This window comes from Lygodium microphyllum, chromosome 25 (assembly GCF_053477565.2).
Source record: "Lygodium microphyllum isolate KBCC chromosome 25, Lygodium_microphyllum_v1.1.10, whole genome shotgun sequence".
NCBI lineage: Eukaryota > Viridiplantae > Streptophyta > Polypodiopsida > Schizaeales > Lygodiaceae > Lygodium > Lygodium microphyllum.
The window spans coordinates 105,568,648-105,596,256 of NC_141159.1; the positions used below are offsets into that span (position 1 = coordinate 105,568,648).

Here is a 27,609-nt window from a genome sequence, read left to right on the forward strand (position 1 = left end):
GTGGCACACCAATGATGTGGGCACCCAGTGATAGAGTGCCCAGAATAAGGACGCCAGCCCTTTTTGGGGCTGTCAGTGCAAAACCCTAACTGAAGGAGATGAACTAAAGAAATGGTTATCAACACCCCCTCTCAGGCCCAAAAAGGAATGGAGAAAGAGAAGCGAAGAGATGCAATACTACATGCTAAAAAATGCTCATGCAGCAGGTGCCACTTGGACAATGTCCCTCGTGGGGAAATTGTTCACTTGCCCAAGCGCTTTAGTACAAAGATGATGAAAGCATGAAATGTATAGAAGGAAGTAGATGTAGAATATCCCTAAGATCCAAGATTTCAACCTGAAAGAGAACCTGCAGTAAAGAAAAGTAGACAGAGTGAACTGGAGAACCCGAAACTCAACCTCAGGAGAGAAGACACAAGCTCCATGCATCCATAATAGAAGAAATACGAAGGCCCCGTCACCAAGTCACAACTGACCCTTTTCCATCGATCGGTTGGGCCAAAGCATTTATCCAATAAAGCTACTCCCCCCATCCTTTTAGGAGTAGTCACATGCTACCACAAAACCCACACCTGGCCCATACAATTCCCTTTCTTTTTCCACAACATAAAGCAAATAGGCTGAACCCATTCCAAAAGAGACTTCTTAGTCCAAGGAAGTAGTAGCAAGAAAAATGAGACCATATTGATCATGATGCATTGAGCAACTTTCAGTCTCACATGAAGAGGCCAGCCTTGAGATTTCCAATACATGAACCGATCATGTGTACAGGATGACATCCAATCAAGAAAGGCACAAGGGGGTACATCAACAATTTTAGAGAAGATTTTATACAAGGGACCCATACCAAAAATTGGTCTCCATTGTTTCAAAGAGGCCAAATAAGGAACCTTAGGTAGTAACCAAATCACAACAATATTCAGTCTAAAGGCATCCTACCTGAAGTCTAGACTTGCTGACACAAGCGAGTTAATGGGTTCTCAAGCTACTCAACATGGGCCCAAAAAGGCTCATTAGGAAGCCCATCCCAGCCAGGGCTTTTCCTTCGTGGTAAATGGGACAGCACATCCTCCACTTCAGCCTCTGTGATATCAACTTCCATCAAATCAACCCATTCAAGCTAAACCTGATTGCTAACCAAATCGCAAATGTATCGACGAGCAGAGTGAACAACATCTAAAAGAATCTCCTGTGGTCCCAACAAAGATTTATGATAATCAACACACATTTGGATGATGGAAACAAGATCAATTACCATAACGCCTTGCTCATCCAACAAATGCACAATATTTTCCCGAGCAAGAGTCTTGAGAAATCAAGGAAGGTTGCAGGGAAGATCTAACGGCCAACATAACTCAAGATTTCTATGAAGCCAAACCACTAAAAAACATTGTATAATCCTTGTATACATAAGATCGTGCCAAAGCATGTTGTTTGTGCTCCATAGCACAAAAAACATCCCAATTACTAGCTAACACAATTTCCCACAACCGATACTGCTTATTGCACGAAGAAATGCCTTTAACATTCCATAAAGCAAGTCTCATGGTAAACGACAAAAGAGAAAACTACAGAGTTAGCACTTTCCATTTCCCTTTAACATCCGTAGCTTTCGCAAGCTTGAAAACTCTCCATCTCACTATGGATCACATCTACAAGATCTGCTCTCTGCAAATTAGCAATCGAAGCACGAGAAGCAAATTGTTGTTCTCTCTCTCTCTCTCTCTCTCTCTCTCTCTCTCTCTCTCTCTCTCTCTCTCTCTCTCTCTCTCTCTCTCTCTCTCTCTAAGTGAAGATAATTGAATTAAGTAGCAATATTTACATTAGACCATCAAATCAGCTAAGAAAAACAGACACAAACGAAAGGCTACCAAGACTATAACACACAAATATCACACAAAAAGGACAACTGGTGTGGAGCGAACAATATCCAGCCAAGGAGTAGCAATGTCAGGAAGAACCAGATTAGCTGAAACCATAGAGGAGATCTGCCATAACACTAAACCACAAACATGGGCCACATGACCATGGATGCCCGATTCCGAGTACGCCAAATATGCCACAGAGTTGTCCATCTAAGGAAATGGAAGAGGCAAGAATAATCTGATTGCAAAGCAGACACAGAAGTCATCCTTCCCATAATCCACAAACGAGCTAGTGCGTCTCATACACAATCAGACCCCTCCTCAAATCCACTATCATTGATTCTATTAGCCTCATCAGATCTATTAACCTCTTTAGATACCACCTCCTCTCCCTATTCATTGCCTTGGGTCTATCAACATATCAACATCAAGGAAAAAATTTAATGCTTGACATGATAAATGAGAGAGCGCATAATAATTACCTCCTATTGTATCTCTATTGGTCTTATTACCTCTCAACGATCCGTCCCTCAATGTAGAAGTGCTTCCGTATATCTCTCTTGTCATATCGATAATTATATGCAATCATGCTTGTCATTTACTCCATCGAGTAGTGTCTACCATGGGGTGTATCTCATGGAGAGCCTTCTATTGGTAATGAGTTAGCCGAGGCTGCCACTAGCAAAGGTGCATTGAGGCTGGCTCGTGTGTTGTGGTAAGCCTAGAAGCTTTGCCCAGCTACCATGTTTTGGAGCTTACTACATCATGATCGAAGTATGGGAGCCCATTGGGAACCTCACAAGGTGACAAATTTGAAGGCACGATGCCAAATGATTTTCAGCAGTCAGTCTCTTGATGTATGCTACCTTGGCAGAGCTTTGGTCTCCGTCATCCACTCACTCCATGGCTACTAGGAGTAGCTACAAGGAGACTCTCGACAATAGTGGGAGCTCTGAGGACAGTTTTTTCACAGTTGGGTCGGTCATGATTTGTTTTTCACCTACAAGATGGCAAGCCTCAATGGTCCTATACTCCTCCATGCTTCTATCTCCTATCCTCCCTAGACCGCCTTGAGAGACTTGTATATATAAGTAGGTTTTTAATTGTAGAGAGCTCTAGCTAGCTGCTAGACTATGAGCATTTTTACTTCATTGTAATTTTATTAAAGTAATATAATTAGCAATTTCGCCACATGCAAAAAAGAAGGTGATAAAGGCTTAGTCTATGGTAGTCTAAAGGGACAAGAGAGCCTATGTAGCCTAATTACCCTTAGGATGCTAAGAGTAACCTAGAAATCCTAGCAATATAGGCTAATGGTGGAAAATGTCCAAACAAGTCAGATAAGCCGTAAGGCACTAAGGGGAAGATCCAGAATTGACAACACTAGTGGCAAGCCATTCATGAACACAAATATCAAGGGGTGGAGAATCTATACCGCCACATTGAGGAGGAACCCCTCTCAACCTCCATGGAATGCTACCACTACCATCGTTGAATGGGGCTGAGATTGGTTTTTGAATAAGATTTAATTTTTAGGTGGGTAGAATGCCCTTAAATATTGAATGTTTGATTCTGAGCGTGGGTCTAAGGCCCTTGGCTTTAAAGTGATAATTGTCATCTACATGGCCAAGTTCTAGCAAAATGTATAGTATCTATTCTTCTTAGGCAAAAAAATGTGAGAGAGTTCTTTTTTTAGATGGATCTTTACCACTCCTTTTTTCAATCAATGAAGGAAAAAAGTCATGGACAAAAGCATCTAGTCCATGGCTAGGATCAAAGGAGGAGGGTCAACTATATCTAAGTTGTCTAAGTGATTTCTTTCCACTCCTTGTTTCCTTTAATAAAGGAGATGACTTATCAATAGAGCAGGTGGATCCATGTGTTTCAGTAACCAGGGGGTGGTACAATGTGTGAGGCAAATGCCCCACATGAATGGACTAGAGAACAAACAATGTGTTCTAAAACTTGATACCCTACGATGAGTCTAAATGAAGGCTCTAAATGTAATGTAGACAAACCTAAATGTGTAATTAAGTTGGAAAGGAAGGGTCGAAAATTGAAATCTTGAATGTGAAGCATCAAACTCATGCTCAAAGGAAGTTGAAGAAAAAGTACCTTTTGGAGCACTTCTCATCACGGAGTTTCTAATTGTCCTTATTGGTATCAATATGAGGCTTCATGGACTTAAATGGAGTTTCCGATTCATCCTTACCAGTATCAATATGAGGCTTCACGGCCAGTTTTTGCGTAACAGAAGGAGCAACAAAGAGAAAATCAGAAAATAAATTGTTTGAACCTACCACCACACTTGACTATGATGGAGAGACTTTTGAACTTTCGATTGTACCCTAAGAGAGATTGTCCTCCCTCAACTGAGAGGTGATTAGTCTCATCAATTGTCCTCCAACTCAGAAGCATCTTGAGAAGAAGCAATATGAAAAGGGGAATAGTTGAGCTTTGATGAATGGTCCCTAGATGAAAATAAGTAGAAGATGATGGAATGCTATCTACTCCAACTAATGGTGAAGGTGCTAGTATCTACAATGGCCATCAGTGCTTGGGGAAGTAGGTGAGCAGGTTGAACTCCTGCACTCGTTGATGGCCTACCAGAGGGGGATACGAACACAACTGTCTACCACCAGTGATGCCAGTGGCACTACTACTTCCACATCTCTATAAGCAGCAAGCCTAGGTCTTTGACAACTCTCTATTGTCTCTCTTGCTGTTGCTCATGTTCCTATCTCTCTCCTTGTCTTTGTAGCTGCCTCTTCTGTCTAGAAGATCATATCCTCTACCACTCTCTCTCACTCATCTTGTGAGGAAAGGCTCCACCCGCTTCATCTTGAAAGGAGGCTGATTGAGGACAAACAACCTATCTCCTCTGATGTGCCTTTGGGCAGTCCCACTGCAAGGTGGCCTACCATCATGCAGGTAAAACACTGCCTTGGGAGGCCTGCAAAGTATACCGTCTAAAGCATATATCCCCCATGCATTGAGGAGATCCTCATGGCCCAAGGAAACAGCGTGATGAGTTAGAGCCCATAGTCCTAACTGATGGGTGTTGAGGGTATAAAGTCCTTGTCAAGATGAGAGAAGCGAATAGTGATAGTTGTATCATCACCAAGCATGGAATGATCCCTACCTTCAACCCACCAATCAAAAAGAGCCACTGCAATCCGAACATCCAGTGGGCTGGTCACAAGAACTGCTCCAAAGTGCAAAATCTGACCCTACAGCACCCCTTCCCTACCAGGCTTACCTTCATAACTGTTGCAGGGGTGCTTGTGAAAGCTACCTGTTCATGTTCTTCAAGCCTCAGGGAGTTGACTGGTGGTTGGTCCATGAAGCCTCACATTGGTACCAATAAGGACTTCATTTAGATCAGTCCATGAAGCATCATATTTATACTGATAACAGCTCTAAGTCAGCAGGCCAGAGATAACAGCTCTAAGGCATCAGAATCAAACCTGATCTAAAGGAAAGCATCAGTCATGGCAACACTGGGGACTGCACTGGAGTCCCCTAGAGAAGGCCCAGCTTCTCTCTTGCTACTGGAGTTTGGAAGCCATTGAGGGGAGGAGGCTGGGTGCTGGCAGGTGGTGCTGGGGCAACAGAAGATCGGCAGCAGGCGGTGAAGAAAAGTGGGCCATGCACCTGGCACAACAGGCTGCCTGGGCAGCAACAGCATGCAAGTAAGGATGTGGGTGAGGCAACTGGCTGAGGATGTGGCAGAACAGTTGGTGGGAGAGTGTGTTGGGTAGCAGGCAGGAGGCAGCTGGCGGCAGCAGGCACGGAGAAGACAGAGGTTCAGACAGGTAGCAGGAAGGTCTGGCCTAAGATCATGGGAAAGCAGGAAAAAGGCATGAGATCCTGGCATCACTGGCAACAGGCGGAGGCAGGTGGCTAGCTATCAACAGGAAGAAGGCTACATGGCTGGCTGATGGTGGTGGTCAAGTTTCCATCAGGTCAGTGACTGAGCAGCAGATCATGCTCACATGTAGCAGGGTCAGCTCGAGTATACAAATTGTCTGACCCTGAGACATCTATCTACGTATTATAACATTTTTCAGCAAAACAAGTCTTCCATTAAATAAGAGTATATCTGTTGTGGACTCGTGAAGGTTTTGATATCCTAAAGTAAATAAATCTCATTATCTACCCTTCAATAACTGGAAATGGATTTCCCAAAGACAGCATCTAGTAGGAAACTTCTCATGCATCAAAAACGAACATAGTCTGTAGCAAATATCAATTGGCAGAAAACAATCAGTTGCAGAGACTTACTTGATATGTGCTCCATCCAGGCACTGAAACAAGGCTTTGTGGTGGCACAATCACAGGAAACCGTGATCCTGTCATAAATGGTCCCCTGGAAATTGACCATGATGGTAACCCTGTGTGATATGGCTGTGGTGAAGATGCTGATTGAGAACCTGAAGCATACAAAGATGATCCAGACATTGCAACCAGTGCTCTGTATCCTGCAGGTTGAGGATGATTGAACTTGCACGTTGACCCAAACTTGCAGTTTCCTGTTCGCATATAAAATGCACAATCCTTCTCACCCTGTATGCAAGAGTAGCACTATTTCCATTAAGACCTGAGAAATTGGCTGCAAGTACTTCACAACCATGGAAATTCAACAAGAGAGACCAAGATAAAAACAAGCTTGCAATAGAGCTCCACTCTAGTTAATTACTACACAAACAAGGTAAATGTACAACAACAATGATTATATGTGCTTTATGAACTTAGAGACATTTGCACCAGACCCTGAAGTGCTAGATTAAGGTTCGAAGCTTTTTACAAACAGCAGCAGAAGCAATATGCTTGTTTTTCACAATCAGGTGTATTGGCACAAGGAAAATATCTCCATCTTATAAGAACTTCAATGTTTTTCTGTCCACCAGAGATCTCAAAGGATCAAGGAAAGAATCTAAATTTGCTTTCAATGTTTGTGGTTCCACTCAACTTAAAGAAGATTACGTGAAGATAGAGCTCCCAACGTGACTGAAGCTACCCCACCCCTGCCCATGCTGCTTGTCACCGCCACCCAGCCTCCCACCATTACAGCCACCCCTCCCTCCCTGTTCCACCACCAGACCCCCCTCCCCCCCTTACGAAGCCCAGCCATGCCTATTCTCCCGCCATCTGCAAAGGCACCTGCCTGCCCGCCCTTACCTTGCCTAGTCGCATCTTGTCTGGCCACAACCTTGCCGTGCCTGGCCACGCCCTCGCCCTGCCCGGCCACCCCCGCTTGACCACGTCCTTGTTGAGAAACCAGGTCACTCAATCATAGTACAGGGGAGTTTCGAAAACGGGGGAAACAGAACAGGAAAAACCGAAGCTTCAGAGTTTCGGTCAAATTTTGGAAACGGAGAATCAAGCTTGTGTTTGCAGCAGTTTCAAGTCATCTACACCAGATTAGACCCTCTTTATCAGACCTACATCAAGTACCTGCATTTTTGTATTTTCTTCACTCCTGAAGGGCTGCCTAGCAGTTGCATGTCTGCAGCCACTTACACGGAGAGTTCTTCGTCAGATATTCTTGTGTTTTCTTCTCCATCTAGCTATCCAACAGTCGCCTTGATAGCAACTATCATCTCGAATAGATTTCAGCACATCCTTCATTTCTGACAGCTTTTGAGGACTGTATTTCTCTCCCTCTACAATTGGTTGTCCTTTCCTTCACTCGTCAACATTACCTTCTATACCCTACTGCCCGGAGAACGTTTTGCTCTCTCTTCAATGCGAATTCCCTACAGGTGCTGCCACTTGATCACACAGGACAATGCAATCATCTTCACAGGTTCAGCCCCAATGTATCAACTTAGTTCACTTAGCATTATTCAGTGATTCATCGTTCTGCTTCTTTTTCTGGGTTTTCTCTGGGTTTCTTCTTGTGTTAATGTTTGCCATACACACTATGTTTTTCCCCACAAAACCTACTATCTCTCTAATATGGCATGAGTGCATACCATTCCGTCAGACTATTGAGCATACATGTTATTTTGACAGCCCTGCCCAGCCATGTCCTAACTAGCTATCAGCCTAGCCCTACCATTCCATTACTATGCCCCCCCCTGCCCCTATGGGCATTTTGCCACCATTCCACCACTCTCCCCAACCGTTGACTGCACAGTCAACAACACCCACAATAGGGACCTAAAGCCCCGCACACCCCAAATGTTGGGGATCTCAAGCCAAATGACATGATCAGATGCACTCATTTCTTTGTCTTATCGGCCATTTTGGCTTTTGAAGATACAAACTATTGGCCCGTTTGAATTCTTTCTATGATAATAATTGCCAAACTCATCAATCTTTTTATCTTCTTCACCAAAAATATGCACAAGAGAATATTATGTGCTTGTTGGATACACAAGACATTGTGGTCACTAAGCCTTATGTACCTCAATTGGCCGACAACAAGTTTCCAAAAGCATAAGTACATATGGTGTGGTGCTTTTGATGCCCAAATGTCAACAAATAAAAGCTTTTTGCAGCTTCTCAATGTCGTTCCATGCAAATGAGGAGATGCTCCCTCCCCACACTTCCACTCCATATAATACCGTCTGTAAAACATATGCATAAAAAATCATACAACGTATTTTCCAGCATTTAGTATCTGTACGACTGTAGTCATTTTCAAAGTGATAATACTTGCTTTTTCCTGCCGCTAATCGTCGCTCCACACATGTATGCCATCTGTGGTCTACAGGTATCTCAATCCCCAAGTATTTGAAAGTAGATACTATCTCTATGGACTGTCCCGCATAATGTACTTTTGGTGGGGTCTTTGATTGCTTGGTGAGCATAACCATTAGCTTTGTTTTTGTTACATTCACCTTCAAACCACTATCTTGACAAAACAGTTCAAGAATCCCCATGAATTGTTGCATACGTTCCCTAGTATATGTAAAGAAGACCACATCATCTGCATAAAGCAAGAGCAAGATGGCAAACATACCAATATGCAGACTTTTGGCTTTCTCTTCATTCATAGCCATGAGAAGTATTTCCTCTAGCTTATCAATGCATAAACCAAATAATGTAGGGGAGAGCGGGCAACCTTGTTTGACTCCCATATTACTCTCAAATACTTGTGACAGCCCGTTGCAACCTCTGAGGCGGCACACCACTCGTTGATATATCCTGTAAATTCCCATGCATAGATCATTTGGGACCTCTAATTCTTGCATTCGTTGCCATAAGCCAACCCTTGGTACGGTGTCAAAAGCCTTCTTAAAATACACAAAACAGTAATACAAGGTTGCTCCCTCAAGCCAACTCTCATCCATAAGCACATGTAAAGTAACCAAATGGTCTATGGTGTTATGACCAAGGCGAAAACCTGCTTGTCCATAAGCTCATTTGTTATTACTTTCTACCCATTTACTCAATTGCATTTCCAGGATAATGCTGAATAGCTTTGCCTTGGCTGAACTGACCATAATTATGCGGTAGTTTGTGAGCAAATTGCGATCTCCTTCCTTATACAACGGTTGTATCCAATTCTCCTGCTATTCTTGGGGAAAACCATATGCAAAAGCATGATGTATCACATGCAACATAAACAGTCTCGTCTCCTTCGTTGTCCATTTCAACATCTCCGCATTCAACTGCAAAGTATCACATGCTTTTCCATTAGCCATCTTGTTGAGGGCTGCCTCCAATGTTTCTAAAGTGAACAGAGCACTAAATGACTACGTATGTGCATCACATTTGATGGGATGTACCCCTTTATGCATGTAAAGTTCTGTAACATACGATAGCATGTCAGCATTTGTAAAATCCCCCATAACACTTGACTGTTTGGTTTGTAATTTTCTCCATGCTTGCCTTGGACATTTCTCAAACTCCCTAGTATCTTTACTTTCTTTGGCCACTGCATATCGTCGTCACTTTTTACGCGTGGGAGCATTATATCGTTTTTCCGTCTCACTTCGTTCTTGTCCCTTAGGAAGGATTTTCAGCTTTCTACGTGCAGCCTTACATTCATCATCAAACCATTTCTTGCATGGCAATCCTTTGACATTTTTGTGACTGCTCGTTGGTTTCCCGAAAACCTCTATAGCCGTATTTAACATTGCATCTCTCAGATTAGTCCATGTGCTCCTAGTAAGATTGCTCATAAGACTATCCGAGTGACCAACATATGCTTGTTTCTTGTCTACATCAATACGAAATGCACCAGTACCTACTGTATTTCCTGCATATCCTACATGGTGGCAAATATCAAGTGTCAAGCCCAAAGCAATATGATCCAATTTTGGATGTTTTTTACCTAACCAGAACTCTCTAATCACGCATGAATCATTCATATGTACCATTGCATAGTCTACTACACTGGAACCTCCACTAGCTAAGTAGCACGTGTATCCTTTAGTATCGGGGAAACAATTCATACCATTCAATATCGGCATGTGCAAACCATTAACCATATCCATCAAAGCACATCCATGAGTGTTAATGTTTGTATCCTCGGACTGTCTATACCAACGTGCATCTACATCCACAACCTCTTCCTTGTCTAGCTCATCACACGCTATGGGCTGAAATTGCATACATCCAATACGCACATTTAAATCACCTAAGACCATCACATGTCCTTGTTGCATATATGTGCATGCATCCAGACTCAAATGTTCAAAAGGTTCTTGCGAATCCACTTCATGTCGTGCATAAAAGGGGGACTCCTTATGTGGAATGTAACATCCTGCAATGTACATCGGTGTAGTGTGCTTGAGCAGAATCCATATGTACTGCTTATGTCGGTCTACTTTACATACATCAATCATTCCTCCTTGCCCTCTTTTTCCTACATGTGGCTGATATGCGCTATGAATTATGTACCTTGGGATATCCGGAATTCTATATGTCTCCCACTCCCATGTCTCGGCAAGGAACACAATGTCATTAATGCTTTCCCCTTTATGCCATGGGAACCCTCTGCAATTCCAAAACAACACCTTCACAAGCGCATAGCTCCCATGGGTTGCGCATCCCTATGCATCCTTTGAAGTGTTATCACTAGATTTCTTTCGCTTATTGTATTGCTTTCGACGTTCCTCCTGTTGCATGGGGGTGCGTTCCTCATTTACATAAAAATCTGTTCCCTTGAGGTATACTCGACTACTGTCTAAAAGTATAGTTCTCTTACGTGCATCCAATAGAGTGCATACAGTGGCTCTTGCCTTCCTATCATATTTCTTCTTGCCCATACGTCGAGCACCAAAGACTGGTACATCTGCCATGCAAAATGCTTACAAAAAAATTCCGCGACTTCCGTAGTAAGAGACAGTGCAATCTCATCATCTGTTTTGGGCAATCCCCAAATAACCAGGTTTTGGGCCCACTTTTCTCTTTCTTTACGTTCACGTGCATCCACATCATCTACCATTGTATCACCACCCTCTGCATGAAGTACATGCATGTCTCCATTTGGGGGAGTATGTGCTACTACTCCGGCCCATGTTTTTGGTGTTTCCATGCATGTGCATGTCGCCATACTCGTTTCCAAGTCTGTGATTCTCTTGGCCTGTTCCTCCACAGTCTGTTCCAATTGTGTATTCTTGCTTTCCAACGCTTGACACTTGAGAGCCAAGTGTGCGATTTCTTGATTTTATGCATTGATTGATGCTTGAAGTGTTGCCAAAAAATTCCATATCCCATTCTGTAAGATTTCTCCAATACGTGGCTGCTCCAACATGCCAGTAGAGAGAGGTGAACATGTGGTTGTTGAGTTGTCTTTACTGCATGCGACAGATTGTCCACTTTGAGAAAGGCGCTCATTAGTATCTCCAACCGAGTCATGTTTCTTGGTTCTCAGCTTCTACGGTAGTAAGCAGGGGACACGGAAATAAGTAGAGAGAGAGAGAGAGAGAGAGAGAGAGAATTACGAAAAAGAGAGAGAGAGAATTACGAGATTACGAAAAAAAGAGAGAATTACGAGAGAGAGAGAGAGAGAGAGAGAGAGAGAGAGAGAGAAGAAGAAGAAGAAGAAGAAGAAGAAAAGATAGAAAGAAAGTTATATTAACGTCTACGAAAGGCCAAGTTGGCCTATGAGACCAAAACGTTACATACAAAATGTTTGGGAAACTTTTTAAGTCCCAGTAAAGCTACCATCTAATGCTATGATAAACTAATTGAGTAGGTAGAAAACGGTATATAGGTTGGGTACAATTTATATGTGTTCCAAGAGAGAGAGAGAGCTTCTTGACCCTTTTCTTTCCATAAAACAAAGTGATGTTGGAAAAAAGGAAGGATAGAAAATTGAGTAAATAGATTGGGAGGATGAGGACTCTACACCCATGTTTATAGCAATTTTTATACAATCTCTTAGCAACCAATAGTTGATAATCTTTGTTTTTTTAGGTGCTAAATAACAAATCTTGACTTGGGCCTTTTAGCCCTCACTAATTAAAAAGTGTTCTCACAGTTGATTTATCCACGTGAGTATGGTTTCATTAAGGGATAACCCATTAATATTTAGATAGGGATTGATTATGCCAAAGCCTTTGGCTAGCAGGTTGTCATGATCCATCTAGATATTGAAAAGGTTTTTGATCATGTCATCTGGTCTTTCATGTGGCAATTGATGTTCACCATGGACTCTGGTCCTCGTATCGGTTCCTCTTATTGACACTATTAGTTGGAATTCAGTGGTACATGTTGTGCATAATGGAGGAGTCATAGATGAGATTGTCTTATCTATCACGAATCGTGTGGTGGGGAGACTTGCTTAAGTTGCTGTACTAAACACACAAAAGAAAGCTCATTCAAGAATACAAGAAGAAAGATGGAGGTCAAAATGTTTTCTTATTGGTTCTTATTCTTTTACACACAATACAATGTACACAAAGTATAGATAAAATATAACATAAAGAAAAGTGGTCTACTAAGTCAAACAATACATAATTGACTATACTAATCAATTGACACTATAACTATGCTAGCTGTAGGTAGGTGCAACAAACCAAATATAATAAGTGATAAGTTAGTAGCCATCTAAGGATTATAATGACCACTGACATACTAAGTGTAGACGTGCGGACCCATCTAACCAAGTGGTCCATCATTAATGTCTGCACGTGTTGAGCTTGCCATCTCAACTCTCCTCCTTAAGCTCAACTGTATCTCTGCAACTCCAAGTAAGCTTTGAAATTTTTGAAGCTTCTCTGCACCCAATGCCATTGTGAAAATGTAAGCTATTTGATCTTGCGTGTTGTGATATATACCAAGTCAATCTCTCTTGCAAGCACGTTCTTTCTTACAAAATGGCAATGCACCCCAATGTGTTTTATTCTAGAATGGAACACTAGGTTTCTAGCCAAGTATATGTTGCTCATGTTGTCATAGTGAATGACTACTGGGCCATCTCCTTGCACATCAAAATCCCCCAATAACTTTTGTACCCATACCACCTCACGTGTTGCCATAGTAGCACCTCTATACTTAGCCTTTATACTCAATAAAACAACTGTAGGTTGCTTTTTGCTACTCCACGTAGCTGCTGCACTACCAAGGGAAAACATTAATCCATTGACAGATCTTTTGTTAAACATCCTACTAGCCCAATTTGCATCTTTGTATCCAAACACTTTATATTCTCATCTGTCTCATAAAAAAGTCCAGAATGAAAAGTGGACTGCACATACCTTAATATGCATCTAATTGTATCCAAATGAGGCTTTCTAGGCATATGCATGAAGTGATTGACAAGGCTAACAATATAACTCAAATTTGACCTTGTGATAGTTATGTAAATTAGACTCTACTATCCTCCTAGACATAGTAGGGTCTTCTATCTCATCCCCAATATCAGCACTCAACTTCACATTTTGCTCCAACGGCACTGAAAGAGGCTTACATGCTTTCATACCATACTTGGACAACATATCCAAGTCATATTGCCTTTGGGATAGCTATATACCATCATCACATCTAATCACCACAATATCAAGAAAATACCTTAGCTTACTTAAATTCTTTATCTCAAACTCCTTTAAAAGGTCCTTGACTTTAGCAATCCCATTGTCACTGTCACATGCAATAATCAAGTTCTCCATATAGTGTGATGACCAAACCTGCATCTCTCTTTCTCACATAAAGTTAGTGATTAGTATCAAAAACATAAAATCCAATATTGACAAGATATCTTGTTAGACCATGCTCTAGGTACTGGCTTTAGCCCATAGAGCGCTTTCTTTAACCTACACACATATGTGGGATGCTGTAAATCCTCATAACTTGGTGGCTACTCCATATACATATCTTCTTGCAATTCACCATGCAAGAAGGTATTGTCTACATCCATTTGATCCAAACTCCAACCTTTGGTTGCTTCCAAAGTAATTACACATCTAATAGTTACCATTCTAGCAATTGGACTGAATGTCTCTTCATAATCTTTACAATATGTTTGAGTATAGTTTTTTGCAACTAGCCTAGCCTTATGCCTATTAACAGAACCGTCTGTATTATGCTTAATTTTGTAGACTCACTTATAGCCAATAGCTTTCTTGCCCTTAGGCAATGGTACTAGATCTCAAGTCTTGTTAGCCTCTAATGCAACCATCTCCTCGTCCATTGTTGTATCCCAATGAGTATGACCAACAACATTCTCAAAACAAGTGGGCTCAACAACATCCATCCCAATGAGCGTGATTAATAACATCCTCAAAACAAGTGGGCTTAACATCTTCAACTACCTTTACCATATAAGCATAATGGTGAGTTGCATAACCTTCAAGGCCAAATCTCTTAATAGGGTATCTGACCTTGCTAAACTTATGTATCATTGGATCACTCAATGGAGTCTTTACATTAGCATGTGCTCTCTATACACTTGGTGTTCTGACTGAAGGAATACTAAGCTCATTATCCAAACTCTTTGAACCATTGGAATCTCCATCAAACCCTAAATGACAAGCAGATACATCATTACCATCTAACACTTTATTCTTCTCTTTGTCTTTAGCTGCAACACTTGTAGATACAGCTGAAGATGTGAGGTTGCTCGGGCTAATTATAGATGTACTACCAGATGATATTTCTTGTCCACCAAGGCTTCGTGATTCTTGCTTTTCTGTTTGCACATAACTATCATGATCATGATCATTATCCGATGCATCACCACTAGATGCATACCAAGTGCTCATCTCATAAAAAGTAATATGCTTGCTCACTTTGAACTCACTTATGACAAGGTTATAACAATGATATCATTTTTGCTTTAAAGAGTATCCAATGAAAATACATTTTCAGTCTTTGGATCAAACTTCTTCCACAGCTTATCTGGCACATGAACGTATGTAATACAAACAAATACTTTCAAGTACGGCACATCAGACTTTTTGCCTATAAAGCATTCTTCAAGGGTCATTCTATGAATTACAGGTATGGATATTCTGTTCATAATACAAACGGCAATATGAATAGTTTGACTAAAAATATTTTGGCAAATTTTTTTTCAGCCATCAATACCTGTGCAATTTTTGCAATATTCCTATTTTTTCTTTTTGCAGTCTCGTTTTGTTGTGGGGTATACCTGCAAGTAAACTGTCTCTTTATCCTATAAGACTTCAAGAAGTCACTAAACTCATTAGAGAAGTACTATTCCCCTCCATCTTATCTCAAGCACTTAACTTGCAAGCCTATTTTTGTTTCAACAACAGTCTTGAAAGTTTTGAAGCACTCAAACACATCACTCTTTTCCTTTATGAAATACACTAGAGAACTTTATTAAAAAATAATCAATAAACATGACAAAATATTTGTTGCCACCAAGAGAGATGTTTTGTGTAGGCCCCCAAGCATCTATATACATAACATTGAGTATATTCACACTCACATCTCTATCATGTGAAAAATATTATTTTACTTACTTATCAAATTGACATGCTTCACACACTTTATAAATGTTGCAACTCTAAAGCAAGTAACCTTGTAACCAATCCTTTCGATTGCATTAATTTTTGCCTTTGCACATTTGCATGTCAAATATGTTTGTGCCATATTTCAATGTTTGTAACCACTCTTTTGTCTTTTGTATACATAGCAGCATTCATAGCCAGGAAGTCCAACATCTAAAGTGAGTATATAACCAACTCTACTTTTTTTTGTGACTAATCTGTACTTATCATTAAAGTCTTACATAAAACAATCTTTTGCATTAAATTGAACATGCAACCCTTACTCTACCATTTGGCTAAGAGACACTAAATTCTTTGTGATAGATGACACATAATATATCTGAGACTCTTTGTTTGACTATTATGTAAGGACAAGGGAGCTTTTTCAATGTTTTAAATTGGGTGGCATAAATTATCACTCGTTTGTACATAACCTAGATTTTGTAAATCTTACATCTCTCCAAACTATTCAGCATGGCTGGCCATATGATTAGATGTACTTGAATTAACATGCCATATGTAATCAGGTATTCCCTTTCTTGTAACAACATTCATCATATGTTGCACAACAACTAGATACTCATTTTTGTCTTCATTTTGTGGTAAAGATGATGCATAGTTTCCTTGTTACAATTTACCATTGCGGATATCATCCTTCTTATCATAACATTGGGCTGCAATATGACTTGTTTTGCCACAATAACAATAAACAATATCACAATTGCTAGAGCCTCTGTTTTGTCATTCATCTCTTTCTATAGAGCTCCCCCTACCTCTAAAGTTGCCATGGCCTCCTCAAACCTACATTTTATTAAACTGTTGATTTAATTTGTTTTGTTGATTATCATTAGTGCGTCCCATGCCACGGCCTCTTAAAGACGATTTGCCACGTCTTCTTCTTGAACTCGAGTAAAATGCTTAGACCTATTCACCACTTATTTTAGATGATTCACCTTGCATGTTGATCTCTTCAATGCTCATGAGAGAGACCAACTCATCAAAATTTGGAAACGGTTTCCGTACATACACAAGTAATAAACGATTTTCAAGCCATTTTATTATTAAGACCATCCAAAGTAGATAAAACCAAATTATCATCATTAGGCATTGCATCAATAGCTGCGAAGGCATCTATAATGCTTCTCACTTTCAAAACATACTCATTTATAGACATCTTTCCTTTATTCAAAGTGTTCAACTCTTGCTTGAGTTGAATCTTTTATGCCTTTGTATTTATTGAAAATATGTTCTAGAAATTTATCCAAGCTACATGTGAAGTTTTTTCATTTTTGATATATCCCATCATAGTATTATCAATGTGTGCAGATAGCCAATACATTATCTTTTTGTCTTTTGCATTTCAATCTTTCCACGCCTTTAATTCTTCTATAGTTGCAAGATTACTTTACTTTGGTTCCTTTTCTTCACCTGAAACGAACTCGTAAAGACATTTTCCAATAAGGAAGTGTGTTAAACGAAACTTCCATGATGGGTAATTGTTCTTGTCTAGCTTCTTAATGATGGGGTTTTCATTGTTCTCTACCATTATTACAAAATTGATACAAAATAGCAAGCAAGTCTTCTGCAACCTTTCACAATAAATGTGTAACAATACACCAAGCAGCCTTTTTCACCGACTGTTTAATAGTACATGAAATCTGCCACCTATTAGTAGATAAAACTTGTTTACTTCTAAAAAACACCTTAGAACCTATAGATTCAAAATCTATAACTTGTATAGCCACATTCCATTAATACAACCCCGAAATTATAGTATACCTTGTAACTGTTGTCCGCAACCTTGAGGGTCTAAAACGGGGTCCGAAACGGCCTCAAATGACCAAAAGCTCTAAAGGATGTTCTTTGTAGAACATACAATGCTCTGCTCGCACACCAAATCTCACAGCAATCTAAGATTTTTGCTTTGCTATGCTTGTAGTGCCTCCACAGGCACTATCCAAGAGAAACACTGGAAGAATGGGAGAGCTTCTTACCCGTTGTTTGCTCGCTCGAATCCTTTTTTCTTCTTCAAATCCAGTCTCTCTCAGTGGCACCACTCTGATACCATGTCATAAATCGTATGGTGGAGAGACTTGCTTAAGCTAGTGTGCGAAACATACACCATACACACAAGAAGAAGCCCACTCAAGAACCATAGAAACAGGAAATGGCCGTTCCGGCCTATAGAAACGGCCTAACATGATCTAGACCCTTGGAGAAGGTGAAACGGCCAGGGAACGTTCCCTCCCGTTCCCAAGGCCATTCCCTACCGTTCCTTGCCGTTTCCCTTACCATTCCTTGTTTGGAATGGCCATTCCAGGCCTGTTGACCAAAAATTTACATTTTTTCATGTTTTTTATTTTTGCTTGTATCACACTTCTTCTGCCACATGTTTACCTATCTCCATCGCCTAATGTGCACACACTAATCTCTCTCTCTCTCTCTCTCTCTCTCTCTCTCTCTCTCTCTCTCTCTCTCTCATATTGAATATTCAAAGTGTCAAGACAACCCACAAGCCAATCAGGAATCTATGCAAAGTTCAAATTTGATACATTATGAACTCTTGCAAATCACAATAAAATTTCAGCCTATTTTCAATTCCAAGGTAATCATCCATTTATGTTGTCTAATTTCAAGGGAAACTAGAATAATTGGGGCAATTCAGAGCAATTTGGAGCTATGGGGGTAATCGAGTCAATTTTGAGACCTTCGGGTCAATTTGGATCATTGAGGGGTATTGGGGAAATTAGAGAGACATTCTTTCGGGAAACTTGGTCATGCAGGGCATATTTGGGGAACTTAAGACATATGCCATTCCCCCCGTTCCCATTCCCCCACCTTGGATGTTCCCCCATTCCAAGGGGTCTCGTTCCCGTTCTCATTCCCCGTTCCATGTAACTATGTCAAGAACACAAGAAGAGAGATGGAGGCCAAAACGTTTTCTTGCCAGTTTCTTCTTCTTCTTTTACACACAATACAATGTATACAAAGTATAGATAAGATACAACATAAAGGAAAGTAGCCTACTAAGTTAAACAATGCATAACTGACTATACTAATCAACTGGCGCTATAACTATGCCAGTTGTAGGTAGGTGCAACAAACCAAATATAATAAGTGATAAGTCAATGGCCATGTGAGGATCATAATGACCACTGACGTGCTAATTGCAGACATGCGGACCCATCTAACCAAGCGGTTCATTATCAATGTTTGCATGTGTTGAGCTTGCTATCTCAAGATTGTCTCACTCTTTGCGTCAAGGATAAAGGATACCCTTTGTTCTTTATGGTTTGCATTGGTCACTCACCTGATGCTCTCTTTGTTGGATAGAATGGCTAGTGATGGGGAGACTGTTGGTTTATCTTTTTCCAATGATTCTGAACTTTTGGGTCAATTGTTGGCAGACGATTCATTTAGGTTTCTTAAGGCTGACTAGACCAACGTCAATTGGGCAATGGCTATTTGGCGTTTGTTTAATTTAGCCTTGGGCCTTCGTATAAATGCTAAAAAATCTACATTGATCTCTTGTACAGAGATTGATTTGCACGCATTGGGCTAGGAAGGAGCTGTTGTTTCTAACGGTGGTATTATTCAACATTTGGGATATCTCATTGGTGTGGATGTGGCTTCTAAAGCATTACTTGATTGGATGTCTTGCGGAGTTCATGATAGGTTATGTATTGAAAATTTCAGGACTGATCTCTTCATATGCAGCTCAAAGTGGCCCAATCTATCATGATTATGATCTCTTATTTTTTGCCCTTGCTTCATTGGACTAAGAAGTCTCTCTTGGAATTAATGCAACTCATTCGCTTTATGTTGTGGAAAAAGAAAGGCAATCATTTGGGTTAGGTGTGGATATTTTGGTAGCATGTCACTACTCCTAAATGATTGGGGGAGTTGCGTTGTTGGATGTCAATCTTCATATGATAGCTATGAGAATGGCAGTTCTATTAGCCTTATGTGTGCAAAGTCACCCTTGATTGATATTACCAAATTTTTTATTGAGGAGATTGGTATCTCCCATGATCGTTGCGCTCTTGGTGGCAGGTTCTTAATATTGATGCCCCCTTTTTCTTGTCCTCTTCTTTCTTGGTCGCTCAGCTTGTCTACTTGTGGAAGTTGGTTCTTCAAAAGGTTTGATGGCACCTTGCAGAGGATTGTTTGGCTGCTAACTCTTTTTAGATGGAGTTGTTGGTATTGTCCAAGCTGATTTTGTGGGATGGGAAGCAACAGGCTCATTGTAAATTTCCTTGATGGCATGATTGTGTGTATCTTCTATTTTTTATGACACTTTGGCGAGTGGCTAGGGGTTGATGTCTTTTTGCACCACTAGGAAGGTTTTTGGGATCTCTCCAAGTTCTAGGGACTTGTGGGACCCGCTTTTGATGACATGCAGCCGAGAGAGCCCTTCCCTTCCCTTCCCTTTCCTTCCCTCGATTTTGATCATCCCTAGCAGGATTGGGACCTTGCAGGCATTGTAACATGTTACTAGGATACCCCACTTGGCCCTCTCGATTTCCTTGTTTCTTCTAGAGCATAAAGTGGATAGATTGCAACATGGAAGCAATGGCAAAAAATAAGAAATCATGCTGTTGATGATTGTTTAAGCTACTTTCAATCACACATCCAAAGGTGAACATTTGGGACTTTGAATACATAAACTTATCATGAACATGTGAAGACATCCAGGCTAGCAAAGCATGATCCACATCCACCTCTATGGAGTAACCCAGATGTTGAGTTCTCTCTCCTCGAAGAACCGTGCCCCCTTGCCAACCCAAATTATTCAAATCACTCTCTTTACAACTGATCAGAGTAGATTTTTGTGCGTTGATATTTAAACCCAACAAATAGGGTCCAAATTGTCATTGCCCTCTCCAAATTAGACATCTCAGCCTTAAGGAATATAAACAAATCATCAATGAGAGACTGTCCCAAAAGTTTTTCTCAACTAGGAAGAGATAATTCAATGATCTCACCATCAATAGCCAATTTATCGAGCAAAGAGAGTATTGGAAGTTCCACCAAAGCAAACAACAAGGGACTAAGGGGGCATCCCTAATGAAGGGTGCGAGAAAGAGCAATCTCATTCATCACTCCCCTATTTAGCACAATACACGTCATTGCATCAATGCTCATAGTATCTATAAGAGGTGCCATTCTAGAACCAAAACCCATGGTAGACATTAATTGTCGAAGAAAGGACCAAGAGACACAGTCAAAAGCCTTTTCAATATCCTATTGGATCATAACAATCAGCTAACTAGAGGCTTTGGCATAATCTATCCCCAATTGAACATTCAAAATATTGTGCACGATATTTCATCCCTCAATGAGACCATATTATTGTAGGTGAATCAATTGCAAGAAAACTAATTGCAATCTATTAGTGGTGATCTTAGAGACGATTTTATACAAGGATCCCATAATAGAAATGGGCCTCCACTACTTTTAAAGTTTGGGGGGAGAGAAACTTCGGTAGTAGACCAAGCACTACTATCTTTCAATTTGAAGGCATGCAACCTGATCTCCAAACATGCTGAGTAAGTTGGGCCAATGGGTCCTTAAGCTAGTCAAAATATCCTGAGAACAGATTATTAGGCAAGCCATCCCAACCAAGGCTTTTCCTATGGGGTAGATGAGACAACACCTACTTGACCTCCTCAATTATATTTGCCTCTATAAAATCTGCCCGCTCAAGCTTCACTTGGTTACGCACCATGCCTAAAAAATAATTGTGGGCATCGAGTACTGAGATATGCCACCCTAGTATGTCAAATGGATGACAATAGGCTCCCCAAACGGGCATGGGATGCTAACACATGCCTACAGAAAACATGGAAAAGTAAAGTGCTTTCAACAAGATGGGTGCTAGATATGCGAAAATGGTTTAAAGGGTGGGGAGTGGATAGATATCTAGATATGGCATTCAAAGATATATGCATGGACACATTTTAATCAGACCTCTTACGAGCATATCAAGCAAAACATCAAAGCAAGGAAGCAAATGGCAAACTTGCTTATTACAGTATGCATATCTATCCTTCATGTTGAGAATCCTACATGCAAGCAGAGGCACACACGTAGCCATACATAGCCAACCCGCTCTCAGTGGTATTTAGACGGAGTATTGCACGACTTTGAACTCGATCACACACTTTAGTGATTGAGACAGGTGCATGAAGTGGACAGGCAAGAGAGACGAGGTTACGCAAGCTGTGTGGACTACAGAGTGTAGAATCAGAGAAGCACATGATTATGACATGCCCAGCATATGCACACATACGCGCTGACTTTGATATCTCTTTACAGGGGCCACTTCACCAATTTCTGACCACCACTCCTATATCGACGTTAGGGACTCTCATCACTTGCATGTTACACTTTCGAGAGAACCAAGCTACATAGATCGATCTTTCACCGTAGCTACCCTTTCCTACCATGGGGAAGAAGAATCATTATATATCTTGAAAGGTCTCATGGGTCATAATTTGGCCTTCCGTGGACAATAATAAACTACTCTCTCTCTCTCTCTCTCTCTCTCTCTCTCTCTCTCTCTCTCTCTCTCTCTCTCTCTCTCTCTCTCTGTGTGTGTGTCTCTCTCTAAGCTAAAATCATAGAAATCTGCCATAACAAGCCTCGCACTTGTCCTACATGGCGACGTATACCCAAGCCCGAATCAAATATAAAGGCATTTCTAGTCCGCCAGATGTGCCAAAGAGTACTCCATCGCATGAAGTGAAAGAGGCAAGGATGATGAGATTGCAACCTGGCCAAGGAAGGTATCTTACCAAGGACTGAAGAATGTATCAACATTCTTTGACCTGTCAGCGAGATCCACACTTTAGAAAGCCCAATCCAACCATGTCAACAAGGGTAAAGAAGCAAGCAAGGGAGAGTGTCTCCAAAGGCGGTTCTCCAAGGTCATCCAGAGTAACCTGTAACCTCTCAGAATTCGGAAGTACTAGCAAATGTGGTGGAAAGAATAAGCCCTCGCCCGTCCCAAGATAACAGCATCTTGGATCATCTTCAGACCCAATCTTGCCATCCTCTTAAATTTAGCCCTTTGCAATTGCTTGTTATGCCAGTCAAGCAACCTAGAAGTAGCCAACACCTCTATCTGAAAACAATTCAATTCCTTTCTGAAGTCTAGAGGGTGCCATATAGCAAGTTGAAGAGAGTCTTGCCATGATGCAGTCAAGTGGGTGAGAAGAATAGATTTAGAAGTTTTAGGTGGAATGAAAAATATTCCATCGCGAGGCTTGGAAAGTAGTGTTGCCCATGGGAAATACCCACATCCTCCATCAAAAACCTAGCAATATTAGTCCAAGGGTGATGCTCACCAATACAGCCTATAAAAGAGCAAACCTCAAAGCTATCATGTGGATTTTCACATCCAACAAGGCAACACCACCCAACTATTTTGGCGTATAGTCACATATACCCCCTTTTCCCTGCCACCCAAAGTTATTCAAGTCCCTCTTTGTACAACTGATCAAAGTAGATTTTTGTGCATTGATACATTGATGTAAAAGCCCAAAGCAAGACCGAAAAGCCTCCAAGTCTCCATGGCCGTTTCCAAGTTGGACCTTTCAGACCCTCAAAAACATAAAGGAATCATCAGCAAAAGACTAATCCAAAAGTTTTTCTCCAGTGGGAGGTATCAATCCAACGATCTCTCCATCAACAGCCAACTTATCCAATAGAGAGAGCATCCGATGTGTCACCAAAGCAAACAATAAGGGACTAAGAGGACATCCCTGGCAAAGCGAGCGAGTAAGAGCAATCTCCTAAGTCACTTCCCTATAAAGCGTGATACGCGCAATTGCATCAATGCTGATAATATCAATAAGAGATACCATTTGAGGCCCAAATCCCATAACAAACATTAAGTATCGTAGAAACAACCAAGTGGCATGATCAAATGTCTTCTCAATATCTAGTTGGATCGTTACAACCTCCTCGTCACATGCTTTTGCATAATCAATTCTGAGTTGTACATTGAGAATATTGTGCGTGATGTTGCCTCCCTTGATAAAATCCACCCATTCAAGTTACACCTAGTCACACTCCATGCCCAGAACATAATTGTAGACAGCATGAACAGCATCAGTAAGAATTTCTTGAGGATCCAACAAAGATTTATAATATTGGAGACACATTTGTATGATAGAACGAGGCTCATCAACCGTCTCATTTTGTGGATCCAACAAGCACACTATATTCTCACATGCATATTTTTGGCCAAGCCTAGCATAAAACTGATAAGCTTGGCAATTACTATCATATAAGGCATCCAAACGGGCCAACAATTTTTTTTTTTCATTTTGCTGATCATGGAGAGCCTATGCTCTGTATTTCAACCATTCGGAGTAAGTGGAAAGCTCATTAGAGGAGTCCCCGACTTGTTGCAAGGTGGCAAAGTGTTCTAACAAGGATTGCAAATGCTGTAATTCAGCTTTAAAAGCTGCTGCTTGCTGAATACCATAAGCTTTACTCTCTCTCTCTTTTTTTTTCGTAAAAGGTAATTGTATTAATTACGAAAAAAAGGTACAAGTTGATATGATTACAAGATACACGATGGCTCTAAGCCATCGAGTTACAAAAGTCATGGCAAAGACGCAGAGGAAATTGCCATATGCCAGGGAAGTAAATCCTCCCGAGGGAGTAAGTCAGAGTGCCGAATGAGATCTAACTGCCAATGCAGGAGACCTCTAAGCCTTGCAATATGTCCCGGAACATTAGAGGCCGAATCAAAAAGAAAGGCATTCCAAGTGGTCCAATTGTGCCAGCAGCCCCAATATCTAAGAAAGTGAAACAAGATCTTCATATGCGACTATGCCGGTGTGGGGTATTTGGGCCGTACAAAAACCCAATCAAAAGGGCTTAGGGAGAAACCAACCACTACTCACCAAACCGCTGACAAGAGTGACCAGATATTCTTCGCGAGAGGGCAAGAAATAAATCAATGACGGGCCGATTCAACACTGGTAGTGCAAAAGAAACAGCTAGGGCGGAAGCAAGAGGAAGACCACCAATCATGACCCTCCAAAGAAAGACCTTGCATTTGAAAGGTGTCTTGTTCAACCAGCCCTCCATCACAGTTGCCTTCCACCATGACTGAGATTTACACAATCCCCATATAGTATTAGCTTTAGTAACCAGCCATTGATGATCTTTAATCAGAAGATGATACACCTGGTTAGCTGAGGCTTTTTCCAAATTCAAGCGACGTGCAAGGTCCCAATCCTACCAAGGACAATCCAAAGCAAGGGCAGGAAACGGTTGTCTGCTTTGGAGCACTAGCAAAAGCTGTTCCCATAAATCACAGTATCCACGAGGGATTCTGAAAAGCCTCCTGGCTGTACGAAATGATATCAACACATTGTGACTGGCAAGGGTGGCATCCGTAACTGAAGTCAAGCCCAAACGTGCCATGCGGTTAAATTTTGGTCTGAGCTCATGTTTGCCTTCCCAGGAAAGTAATCGCGAGGCTGCCAACAATTCCAGTCGAAAAGAGTTTGCATGTAAGCGGTCCTCCGTTGGATGCCACCGAGCCTTCTGGAGGACCAATTTCTAGAAGCATACCAAATGAGCAAGCAGGGATGAGGAAGGACTAGAAAACCGAGAGTCTGCATTAAGAACATGCCACCAGGAGCTCCGAATTTGGGTATAACCATGCACAAGCCCATGATCCTCAAGAAAATAACGGGCTATAACGACCCACGGGTGATGATCCAAGCACATGGCACGAAAAAGAGACCAACGAAGAGCCAGCATATGAGTTTCGGCATCCAAAATAGCCCCACCACCCATGCGTTTGGGGATACATGCATGCAATCAAGAAATCCATGAAATGCCTGCATGCAAGGAGTCCTTATTCCATAACATGAAACGAATATACTCAGTAAGAGCATTCAAAGTAGTAGTAGTCAAAGGCAGTAAAGACAAGAAATATGTGAACATTGGCAACATAATTGTCTGAGCCACTCTAGTAGTTGCTTTGGCCGAACATCAACACCCAAAGGGTACCCAAGATGCCTGACAATGGAACCACGGGGAACCACCAGTCCCTGCCAACCCAATGACTGTAAATCTGACTCCGTGCAACTGAGAATGGCTGATTTGAAAGCATTGATATGAAGACCAGACGCCTGTCCAAAGAGCATCCAAACATCCAATGCTTTGCGAAGATTATCCTTATCCGTCCACAAAATCATAAAACTATCATCGGCCAAAGATTGACTAATGAAGTGTTATCCAGAAGGAGGCAACAATCCGGCCAAATGAGTCGAAGCTGCCATAGAAGATAACATCGAAAGAACCGGATGAGTCGCAAGGGCAAAGAAGAGAGGACTCCAAGGGCAACCCTGTCGCACAGAGTGTGCAAGGACAAATGACCCGGTAACACCGCCATTTAGCATAACTCGCGAAGAAGCCGCAGCACTAATGGTGTAGATCAATCGGGACATTCGAGTACCAAAACCCATAGTAGACATAAGTTCTCCAATGAAAGACCAGTCTAAATAATCAAACGCCTTTTCCAGGTCCAATTGAATCAATACCACTTCCTGATTAGAGTGCCTTGCATAGTCAATAGCCATTTGCACATTTAAGATATTATGCAAAATGTTTCGGCCCTTAGTGAAACCATATTGAAGAGGATGCACAATGGCCGGAAGATGCTTGTGGAGCCGATTCGCCATCACTTTGGAAAAGATTTTATACATTGAACCCATCAAAGAAATTGGTCTCCAATGTTTCAACATTGACGGCGAAGGAACTTTGGGAAGTAGTTTGATAAGACCTTCTTTCCATGAGGAAGGTATAAACCCCATTTCCCAAACCTGCTGAAACATAGTCGTCAATGGTTTCACCAATTGAGTAGCATAAACCTCAAAGAATTTATTGGTGAGACCATCCCAACCAAGACTTTTATCCTTGGGCAGGTGTAGCAAAACATCCATAACCTCTGCCTCACAAATATCTGTCTCCAAAGTAGTTTGCATGTCATGTGGAAACTGATTGCGGACCAAATCATAGAAAACTGAACGTGCATGAGTAACTTGATCAGAAGGTGAAGGAGAAGAACCAAGAAGGTCGAGAAAATAATTCCTGCACATGTTCACAATAGTATGAGGATCAATGACCATTTGACCTTCTGGATCCTGGAGTCTAGTCATATTTTCTCGAGCAAGAGATGCATGTAGAGCTCGAAAGAACGTATGAGTCTAACAAGCACTATCTTGCAAAGTCTCAGTAAAATTTTGCAATTTGGCCTGCTGATAGGATTTCAACTAAAACTCTTTAATAAGATCAGCCAAACGCATCGCCAATGGCAACAGAAATTCATCATCTGGAGTATCCACCAGCAGAGAATGAACCAAAGCCAATAAGTCCTCCGCTGCTTGTCGACGCCGCCGACAAAGAGAAGCATGATGGATTCCATACTGCCGAGCAACCTGCTGCATATTAGAGAGCAATCGTTCAAACGACGCATTGCCCTTAGAGGAGAAGTCCAATAGGAATCTCTCAATCAATTGCTGCATATAGCCCTAAAAGATTGAATGCTTCAAATAAGACGAGTTGAAGCGCAAAGGGAGTCTATCCAGAAACTGCTTAAAAGGTGCAATGGGTTGTGCAAGCATCTCAAGCTGTAGAGGGAAATGGTCCGACAAGGCATATTGCTGCAACACTTTCATTTCGAGCATCTCAAGAAGAAAATCATCATTCTGCATGATATACATGCGGTCCAACCGCGACGATGTAGTTGCATACTACGTAGAATGGAAAATAAACCCTGTAGAAGAAGGGTGTAGCCA

At 41.3% G+C, this 27,609-nt stretch overlaps 1 protein-coding gene across 2 annotated transcripts in view; it reads right to left on the reverse strand.

The window, feature by feature from the left end:
• Nucleotides 1–27,609, reverse strand: part of LOC148014587 (zinc finger CCCH domain-containing protein 32-like) — a 109,453-nt gene that overhangs the window by 51,056 nt on the left and 30,788 nt on the right. For both annotated transcript variants that reach the window (XM_087666699.1, XM_087666698.1), the window contains exon 5: nucleotides 6,150–6,431. In XM_087666699.1, coding sequence (XP_087522825.1) covers nucleotides 6,150–6,431 — 282 coding nt within the window. The remainder of the gene's footprint in view (nucleotides 1–6,149; nucleotides 6,432–27,609) is intronic.